We start from the raw sequence: 10,499 nt of genomic DNA on the forward strand, positions 1-10,499 counted from the left end.
GCCATGAAGTGGACATTCTCTGAAGAAGTCAACTGGGAAAGATGAAGTACAAGCGAAGCTCTGAGAATGACAGGAGAGTACAGACCGGTTCCGATAAACCCTCAATATCAACCAAGGTTTTGATGATCATTTACAGCGTTTCCCCTGCCTCCCAATAACATGCTCATTGTGTGGAATACCTAAATAAGATATGGACAGTCAAGACATAATTTAAATGGACTTTTATTCTTGCCTGAGGCGTGTGCTCGAAGGTTCATGTTTCTCAAATAGGTCAACTATATAGTTTAATGTACATGCCTTAACATCCATTAAGTACCCCCTTGACATTACACTCGTAACAGGAGCAGTTCAATGTATGTAACAGGTCAGAAATAAGACAGAACTATTAGTGCATCCGGTTGGACTTGGTCCTCTTTGTCAGCTTGTTCTGGTACACTTCTCCTCAGTTATACTGCTGAGAGTTAAGTTTTACCATCTTACAGTGGGATCATGTGTAATTAAAGCCTGCTGACATTTGGCAAGTAATTGTGCCATTGCCCTTTCTTTAAATGTCAACGCTGTTATATTTCCTCAGTGTTTAACTGACTACTGCTGCAAGGCTAAATGGTAATTGTCAGGTAATTGTCATTCTGCTCATTGCTAGGTGATCAGCACTAATTTCAGACGAGGTCTCCATTATGTGGGTAGCAGTTCAGCGATTTACAAGAGACGTGAAGTTAAGCACTTTGAATGGAAGTTATTTGTGAACAAATGTTCAATTTCTATGGTCACAGTTGTATAAATAGCAGCACACAGTATTTCTGAAGAGCACACATATTTACCTAATTTTAAACGTTTCATTTATTTTTTTACATACATTACACATGACGTGACTGCTAGTGTCAAAATACTGTTAGCACTTTGGTGTCATTTAGCACTTAACCATTCTTACGGTTACATCGCCAAGTAAGAACCGTGAAATGGGGCAGGTTCTGTAATATTTGTAATAGGCTGTAATATTTGCGTGTACAGATATCATTCTAGGCAGTCGTTACATGAATTGATCAGGCAAGCCACTCCATGTACTATAGACTTCAAGTAAAGGCAGGAAACTGTAGTGTCAAACCTGTAGAGCTGACTGATACTAACACTCAGAGCCTTGATCATTGTTCCTAACTAGGCTGTTGTTAATCTCCCCTCGGCTCCTCTATGGTCAGCTCCAACAGCATCCGATATGCTTGCAAATCCTTGTTCTCTGTAAAACATAGGATAAGGTCAGAATGCTACAAAATACAAGCAATTTGACGAGATGAAGCCACATATGAAGCCACTCAGTAAAAAGAACACATGCAAGTTCACACTTACTTTAAAAGCTGTTCTAGTTCCCTTTTGATTTTGGTGATAACTGGTGGACCATGATTGGTTCAGTTGTACACATCTTTAACCTATGAGGCTCCAGCACAGATCTTGTCCAGGGCATCTTGTCCACTGGCTACACCCCCAACTCCAATGATTGGCACCTTACCTTCAATGAGAGAGCAATACTGGGTGAATGAAGAGAACATTCTATACAACCCAGCCCACAATCAATCAATCCAAATCAAATTTATTTATATAGCCCTTCTTACATCAGCTGATATATAAAAGTGCTGTACAGAAACCCAGCCGAAAACCCCAAACAGCAAGCAATGCAGGTGTAGAAGCACGGTGGCTAGGAAAAACTCCATAGAACGGCCGAAACCTAGAGAGGAACCAGGCTATGAGGGGTGGCCAGTCCTCTACTGGCTGTGCTGGGTGGAGATTATAACAGAACATGGCCAAGATGTTCAAATGTTCATAAATGACCAGCATGGTCAAATAATAGTAATCAAGCCAGTATCAGCTGAAGCAAGAACCATTAACAGTGTTTTGATGATCCTTCATGGAGCCAACCTACCTTTTGTCAAGCTGTACATCTCTCTCACAGTGCATGTAGAGAGCTCCTTGATGGGCTGGCCGCTCAACCCTCCCACCTCTTTACTCTGGGGGTCCTGTAGAGTCTCAGGCCTGGATACTGTAGTGTTGGAAACCAACAGCCCATCCACACCAAGCTAAAACACAAACCATGATTACCTATTTGACATTACCCCATAACACCACATCAAAACAAATTTAAGTAACCCAATCATTGAGAATATTTCACGATCTGTTTAAAAGTGAGTTCTGTATTCCATTAGAGTTGGTGTAGCATCCTAATAAAATTTCATTTAATTGTTCCAGGCACACTTAAAACGAATACACTCAGGCTGCGTTTAGACAGGCAGCCCAATTGGTCAAAATAATTATAATTGGGCTTCGTCTAAACGCAGCCTGAGTGTATTCGTTTAAGTGTGCCTGGAACAATAAGAATGCTACACGAACTCCAATGGAATACAGAACTCACTTTTAAAACAGATGGATCATGAAAAATATGTTACGATTTGTTCATCTTCATTCTCAATGATTGGACTGTCTGACAAATGTACCGTAACATATCTAATACTCTACATATTTGCTGTGCTTTCTATCGGTCTTTTTCCATTGGGAGTCTGTCCGCTTACATGAACACAAAACTCCTCCATTACCCTTAACATAAAGAGTGGATAGGAGGCAACACTAATGCATGGCTAAGACCCATGGCAGCAAGACTGATCTGATGACAGCTACAGAACACAAGCTGACTATGTGAGAAGTGTGCTCAGGAAGATGAGCAAACAGGAGAAACACGGATGACCAAAGTAAGCAGCCCTAAGTCATTGGGGGTTATATACTGTAGGTTAAGGCTTGGTGAGTAGGCTACATAGACAGGCCCACAGAACCACATTGACCCCTGTGTGGCTAGGCCTCAGACTGACCTCTGTGACCACATCAGCAATGTCCTGCTTATCCTGGGCGGTGAGGTCAGGGGCAATCTTTACCAGTACAGGGGGCCTGCTCGCCCCCTGTAGGGCATCACGCTCCTTCAGCACCTGGATGGGTTTTTCCTAAGGTTAATTGTGTTCAATCCAAACAGTGCTGTGCTTATGTGATGTGTATGTTGTCTAATGGGAAGTCAATTATCTTTTGACATAGAAACCCAAATGAAAGATCCCCGTCTATATCAATAAAAGTCGAACTGAACAGAAACACCAGACTTCAATAAAGGAAAAGTTGCAACAGCTTGCTCTCTGGAAAGCCAATGATATATAAACTATAAACATTACATAAATAGAATGATATCCTGGTTAATTAAAGGATAAATAAATCATATCTAGGTCAGCCAAAAATTGCCACCAACTGACCTTGTACAGCAGTTGTCGCAGTTCCCCTTTCCCCTGCAGGTCCCTGAGGCCTGGGGTGTTGGGGCTGCTCACGTTCACCACCAGGTAATCAGCCAGAGGGCCCAGCGTCCGCACCCCCTCCAGGTAGTCTACCGCTGCGTCCTGCGACAGCTTGTTCTTTCCCAGGTTGATGCCCAGGGGCAGGCCAGCTAAAAACACACAAACAACAGGATTTATTCCAGTTATGAGTCCCTGGGAGAGGTTAAGGTCAGAACATAAATAGAATGCATGGGAGTGAACTAAGAGAAAACACTGTCCGCAAGCGTCAACTGCGTCACGAGCGTATACCGCATCAAATGACGCCTCGATAACGGCGACATTTATTGTATTTTGGTACACCAGACGTACATTAACTTCAAATGGAACGCCGCATTTGCCTCGCAGCATTGAGTTGGAGGCAGATGCAGTGCGTTCTGTGTGGCGCATAAATTGGATTTATCGAAACTATGCATCAAACTGTATGTGTAGACAGCTTGACAGACATGGTAGCAGAAGGTGAATGTTGCACACATGTCCAGATGATCATTTCTCTCACGTCTACGCGGAGCAATGCTGGTGAAATGAGCTGATAAACTGTCAAAAAATAGACTGTGGGTGCATTGTTACCTCTGGAATTGTGAAATGGATAGCTAATGTCTATTTAGTGTTCATAAGTTTAACAGCGCGCCACCATTGTGTAAGCCTATATAGGCTGGTGCTTATGAAAACGTTGTAGCAATGCATGAACGCAACGACATTCTACATTTAGAAACTGGATTTGTTTCAGAATTAAATATCACGTGGTCAATGTCATATCTTGACAGTATCACCGTTGTTGCTTACAGCCGATTGGATTGAAATACAGCTCCAAATGCATGGTTAGCGAGTGCCTTGTTTTAAATTAATCAAATCTGTTCCAAAGGGAATTTGAATTCGGAATTGTTATGATCTTCCCTACTTTGCTATGAACAGTTGTATGGTTAAAAAGTAAATTGGGGGCCTCCCGGGTGGTTAAGGGCGCTGTAATGCAGCGCCAGCTCTGCCACCAGAGACCCTGGGTTCGCGCCCAGGCTTTGTCGTAACCAGTCGCGACCGGGAGGTCCGTCGGGCGACGCACAATTGGCATAGCGTCGTCCGGGCTAGGGAGGGCTTGGCCGGTAGGGATATCCTTGTCTCATCGCGCACCAGCGACTCCTATGGCGGGCCAGGTGCACTGTGTTTCCTCCGGCGCATTGGTGCGGCTGGCTTCCGGGTTGGATGCGCTCTGTGTTAAGAAGTAGTGCGGCTTGGTTGGGTTGTGTATCGCATGACTTTCAACCTTCGTACGGGAGTTGTAGCGATGAGACAAGATAGTAGCTACTAACAATTGGATACCACGAAATTAGGGAGAAAAAGGGGGTCAAATTTTTTAAATAAAAAAAGTAAATTGGGTTGTAGGCTAAGGTTTATCTGACAAATAGACTACATATTGGAAAGCAATATACAGCGGCCTACCTGTTTTGCTTTCGATCATGGGCATATAGTCTAGGCGACTATGGCTGGAAAACCTGGAATGAGGTACCTCAGATTGAGAGAGTATACAACCGTTTATAACCGCTTTCCATGACAATCATGGCTTAATAACTGGTTTATGTTACGTCATCTATGTGAATTCATGCTTGCTACTCTCACACAAGCAAGTTCACGCCGTTGACGGACTTCCCCCTTGTGATTTCGGCTTAATGTCCCAATCCAAATCAGTGGGGAACATTTTGTTACGAATGCTCTATTTTACTGAAAACTAGTGGAATATGGCAAATTGAATTCAATCAAACTTTAAGCAAACACTCTCCATCAAAGATATAAATCAATGTTGTAAAAATACAATGGTGAAAATGTTTTTGTCGATAACTTGACAAAAACATTTTAGTCCTTTGCTTTTTGTCTGTCAATACAAGACAGTGTAGGCTACTACTGTTCTGACTTGGAGACTCATTTGTAAGTGTGTACTAGCTCCCCTGCCAGAGTGTGATTGGTATTAGGAACAGCCTGGGGTAAGGGAATCTCCATATAAAACAGGGGCAGAGGATTATAGTGTCGTGTAGTTGGCTGTGTGCCTGAGGCACTTATCAGCTCACTGTCAACCCCATCTATCAGTCTGACAGGCAGCACAGAAACAGGAGTTGTGTCTCTTTTACCTTTAGTCAGCTCTACCTGGGTGCCTTCTCTTGCCTTTAGTCTCTCCCGTGCTGCTGCAAGACCACAGCTGTTGAACCCATATCTGAAACATACCCACTACATAATCAAGTGGTTAAGTTGATGTAATACACAAAAAGCCATACATTTGCCAAAAAAGCCATCAGCAATTTAGGATCCATTCCTTTATCATGCCATAATGATACAGTATATGTTAATCCCCAATTGTCCAGAGTGCACATTCAATTTATTTGATTACTAAAATCCATAATACATGAAATCCAGATGTTTTTTTGGGCAAAATAATTGCAGTCAGTTGAGTAAAACTGTAATAAACACCACCATAAGGAAATGAGGCCTTTAATCATCTAATGCACTCATCTTGACTTTTAACTTCTGGGAAGCTGTGTTGTTGTTCACCGAGGAGTGAAAGTAGCATTCCGGCATATTATTATATGAGGGGCTTGTTAGTCTGAGCATCTCATATCCCTGCATATCATCCATGCTAAATTGAATTAATCATATTGATTCTAGCTTAATATACAAAGACTTACTGTCATTTACTAACTCCATGAAATAAAAGACAAACCATTTGGAAACATCCTCAGTGAGCTCCAAAGGTACTGGGACAGTGATACATGTGTTGTTGTTTTGGCTCTGTACTCAAGCACTTTGGATTTGAAATTATACAAAACTACAGTACTTCTTGTATATACAGTTGAAGTCAGAAGTTTACATACTTAGGTTGGAGTCATTAAAACTCATTTTCAACCACTCCACAAATGTCTTGTTAAACTATAGTTTTGGCAAGTCAGTTAGGACATCTACTTTGTGCATGACAAGTAATCTTTCCAACAATTGGTTACAGACAGATTAATTCACTGTATCACAATTCCAGTGGGTCAGAAGTTTACATACACGAAGTTGACTGTGCCTTTAAACAGCTTGGAAAATTCCAGAAAATTGTGCCATGGCTTTAGAAGCTTCTGATAGGCTAATTGACATAATTTGAGTCAATTGGAGGTATACCTGTGGATGTATTTCAAGGCCTACCTTCAAACTCAGTGCCTCTTTGCTTGACATCATGGGAAAATCAAAAGAAATCAGCCAAGACCTCCACATTTTTTTTGTAGACCTCCTTCAAGTCTGGTTCATCCTTTGGAGCAATTTCCAAATGCCTGAAGGTACCATGTTCATCTGTACAAACAATAGTACGCAAGTATAAACACCATGGGACCACGCTGCCTTCAAACCGCTCAGGAAGGAGACGCGTTCTGTCTCCTAGAGATGAACGTACTTTGGTGTGAAAAGTGCAACAGCAGCAAAGGACCTTGTGATGATGCTGGAGGAAACAGGTACAAAAGCATCTATATGCACAGTCAAATGAGTCCTATATCGACTTAACCTGAAAGGCCGCTCAGCAAGGAAGAAGCCACTGCTCCAAAACCACCATAAAAAAGCCAGACTACGGTTTGCAACTGCACATGGGGACAAAGATCGTACTTTTTGGAGAAATGTCCTCTGGTCTGATGAAACAAAAATAGAACTGTTTGGCCATAATGACCACCGTTATGTTTGGAGGAAAAAGGGGGAGGCTTGCAAGCTGAAGAACACCATCTCAACCGTGAAACACAGGGGTGGCAGCATCATGTTGTGGGGGTGCTTTGCTGCAGGAAGGACTGGTGCACTTCACAAAATAGATGGCGTCATGAAGTTGGGAAATTATGTGGATATATTGAAGCAACATCTCAAGACATCAGTCAGGAAGTTAAAGCTTGGTCACAAATGGGTCTTCCAACTGGACAATGACCCCAAGCAAACTTCCAAAGTTGTGGCAAAAAAAAAAATCTTAAAATGTTTAGAACCATGTCAAGCAAGCATAGACAGCCATGACAAAACGCACACCTTTATTGTGTATCAATAATTTAGAAATACATGGATTTACATTTGGATCTGGGAAGCTTTTTCCTGAACTAAGGATTAACTTCTCTGACAACCAATATTTCCCTTCATATACGCAAAGTACTGTGTTCTAACAACTCGTGAATATGCATGTTTGTGCCTTGGCATCTTATTTCACAGCACTTTTCAGAGAATGGAAGCGAACGCAAGGAGGTAGCGGTGTAACGCCCTGATAACATTAATTTGGCTCCTTAATTTCAGTGTGAAGAAGCTGTGCTACAGCAAAGACAAAAAGGGAATTCATATTGTAGTCTGTCACCAGGCTCAATGTGAAAAAACAAAACTTGAAACGTGAAGGCGGCAGGCTTATTCCCTTTGAACAGAGTGGCGAATGACATCTGTGATGTCTCTGTTCGCTGCCGCTAAAAACATTCATCTATAATGAATGACAGCCATGCCATGGTTCAGTAGCCATGTCTTATTCATTCAAAACCGTACCGGTTGATGACCGCCTGGTCAGTGGTCAGTCTGAACACATGTGGTTTGGGGTTCCCCTCCTGGGGTTTGGGGGTGATGGTCCCCACCTCCACGAAGCCAAAGCCTAGTCTATAAAGCCCGTCAACAGCCTCCCCATGCTTGTCAAATCCTGCTGCTATCCCTATGGGGTTCTTGAATTTACAGCCCATGACGTTCACTTCCTGGAATAAGAAGTAACAACGCCAGGTCAAACTGTTGCCTAAATTCCATAGAAGTACACAGTGACAAATTACAGTAACAACTTAGATTAAAAAGGTTAACAAAGAGATTTGACTAGCTAGGGTGAGTTATGAGACAGTGGGAGTGAAGGTTCTCAAACAAAGTATACATTCCATTCTAATCTTACACCAACTTAAAGGCAATTCAGAGTAAGCAAGGAGAGTCAAAACACCCAACAGGCTAAAGGGCACCTCCTCCCATACTGACCAGTGATACTGGGTCCTGGTAGCGGTTCAGAGGCACCAGACCTAGGCCGATTAACCTCACTGCCATGACATGGGCTGTCTCTGCTTCCACAATCCTCTGCAGCAAGGGCATAAGCTGGTTGGTGTAGAAGCGCTCATCTCCCACAGCAGTGAGGTAGGAGACAAACAGGACGCTGCCGGACCCAATGATCTTCACTGCGTCCTTCAGACGCTGCAAAGAAAAATAAGACAATGTGATGGGAATAAACTGAAATATGATGCACTGTTGTTGTAGCACACCAGGTGAACTGAGCGGAGTTGCAATTATTGTTATTTTACTAGATGACAGAGAGTGAACCATAATACCCAGTGACTAGCGTTACCAGCACTGAACAACCCATGTGTACAACCCAGTGGGTATAATTTAGCATGCCTGCCTGGTCATTCAGGATCCAGCAAACAGTTAACTAGTTTCTCTCGTCACAGAGGCTGGTTACATGAACTAGCTAGTCACATGGTAATAAGCCAAATTGAGCCATGTTAGCTAACTCACTTCATTCAACAACACTGATTGTAGTAGCTAACGTGAAGTGGTTACTGCCCAGTTTCGCTTACCATATAGTCAAAACATTGTTCATGACAAATACAAACTATTAAAACAACACTGCTTCATGAATGATGTTACCTTCAGTTGTCCCGCCATGGATGTTATATCACTTTGCAAACGTCTGGAAGCATTTCTTTCACATTGCCGATAATCACTTCCTGAATGTAATCTCACGATACTTCAAAGGCAGCTCTGAAAACGGCAAATCAGAGTTCAGTGATGATTCTGTATGATAAACATTACAATTTGTTAGGATGAATATAACATATGAATATGACAAAGGACTCATTAGTAACTCTAGTAATTCACTGAGTAAATTTGCACAAATAAGATCAAATAAAATGGCAGATGTTCAAAATGAAGGGATAGCTCATAAGCCAATTGAAAACCAAAGATGTATTGTTACAACCCTGTTCAATGTCAATATTAGTCCTTGGCTACATCAAATTGACTTGTAAAGTGAAGTAGATTGAGAAAGGTTTTTCTTCAAAATTTCTACAATTGAGTGACGTAAAGGCACTTTTTCACTTTGCATGTTGTTTGAGTGTCTGTAGTGATTTTCCTAATGTAGTAAGAGTGTATTCACAGTTTTTCGAAAGAAAGCTTTCTAATTTCCATAAGATGGGCAGAGTCTGCCTTTATTCTGAGATCAGTACTTGTTGCAGATTGTAGGCTATCATAGCTCTACCATCTATAATGGATTTGTTCATACGAGCCTCTTTGTTTTTGTGGATTTCTGTGGGGATTGTATCTACGGCCAGTACAGCATGCAGTGAAGAGGATGCAGATAATACCACTTCAATGAAATTCAAACATGTGTTCAGGAATATGGCCTATGAGTTTTCTCAAAAGCCAAAGAGCTGGTCTCAAGCCCAGGAGTCCTGCAAGGAGCGAGGAGGGAAACTTCTGAGGAATCTGAATTGCAAGACCAAGAGCTTCCTTCAGGACTTCTCGAAAGAGAGACACACAAAAAACCTCACTTGGTGGGTGGCTAAGGGTGTTATAGGGCAGTACCAGGGGCCAGTGATCGGTGAGTAAAAATACTGGTAACCCACTAGAAAATACTAGTAAACCACTCTATACTATGGTTCCAGGGCTGCACTGTGTCAGAGGATTTGTTTGATACTGATTTCTCTATAGCTCTAATTGAAGTTACATCCATTTTTGGACATATAAATGAATGAAATGTACCCATTGATTCTTGAATAATATGAGCTCAGTTCAAGTGTCGTACCCCATCAGAACTCAAAATATAAGCTTGTTTTACTCCAATGTTTGTAAACAAACTAAATGTAAACAAACACTGTATAGCCTCAACACATTTTTAAAACTATAATGTTGATATCATGGATTGTCAGTCCTTGCATTCATAGCTCTGTCTATGAATTTGAGAGTGGTTACCCACTGGGCACAGATATCAGTTCAATGTCAAGTTTTGATTTAAATTTGTCAACTAACATGATTTCAGTGTAAAATAACAAAAAATATCACCATGTCATTGACTTCATGTTGGGTGAAAAAAAATACAAAATGCTCTTACATTGATTACTTTTTTTCAAAATTCTGTCAGTTTTCTAC

At 41.7% G+C, this 10,499-nt stretch overlaps 1 protein-coding gene across 2 annotated transcripts; it reads right to left on the reverse strand.

The window, feature by feature from the left end:
* Nucleotides 1-208: 208 nt before the first annotated feature.
* LOC110506427 (dihydroorotate dehydrogenase (quinone), mitochondrial) lies at nt 209-9,095 on the reverse strand. 2 transcript variants are annotated; one of them, XM_021586028.3, is made up of 9 exons: nt 9,000-9,095; nt 8,337-8,546; nt 7,872-8,071; nt 5,474-5,556; nt 3,279-3,466; nt 2,853-2,966; nt 1,916-2,069; nt 1,345-1,504; nt 209-1,234 (listed from the first exon to the last, which is right to left on the reverse strand). In XM_021586028.3, the coding sequence occupies exons 1-8, from the start codon at nt 9,015-9,017 to the stop codon at nt 1,425-1,427; spliced, it is 1,047 nt and encodes a 348-aa protein (XP_021441703.3). In that variant the 5' UTR covers nt 9,018-9,095; the 3' UTR covers nt 209-1,234; nt 1,345-1,424. The 2 variants fall into 2 exon arrangements, with proteins under 2 accessions (XP_021441703.3, XP_090078300.1); XM_090222174.1 differs by lacking the exons at nt 7,872-8,071; nt 8,337-8,546; nt 9,000-9,095 and adding an exon at nt 6,525-7,442 and having other exon boundaries at nt 5,474-5,570.
* Nucleotides 9,096-10,499: the final 1,404 nt, after the last annotated feature.

This window comes from Oncorhynchus mykiss, chromosome 26 (assembly GCF_057628025.1).
Source record: "Oncorhynchus mykiss isolate SJ-2025 chromosome 26, ASM5762802v1, whole genome shotgun sequence".
Lineage (NCBI taxonomy): Eukaryota > Metazoa > Chordata > Actinopteri > Salmoniformes > Salmonidae > Oncorhynchus > Oncorhynchus mykiss.

Excerpts from the sequence above, each read along its gene's own strand:
- LOC110506427 (XM_021586028.3), bottom strand. Across the intron at positions 5,557-7,871 it reads GACCAGGCGGTCATCAACCG|ATATGGGTTCAACAGCTGTG; the intron begins GTACGGTTTTGA and ends GGTATGTTTCAG. Across the intron at positions 1,505-1,915 it reads GATGTACAGCTTGACAAAAG|GTAAGGTGCCAATCATTGGA; the intron begins GTAGGTTGGCTC and ends CTCTCATTGAAG.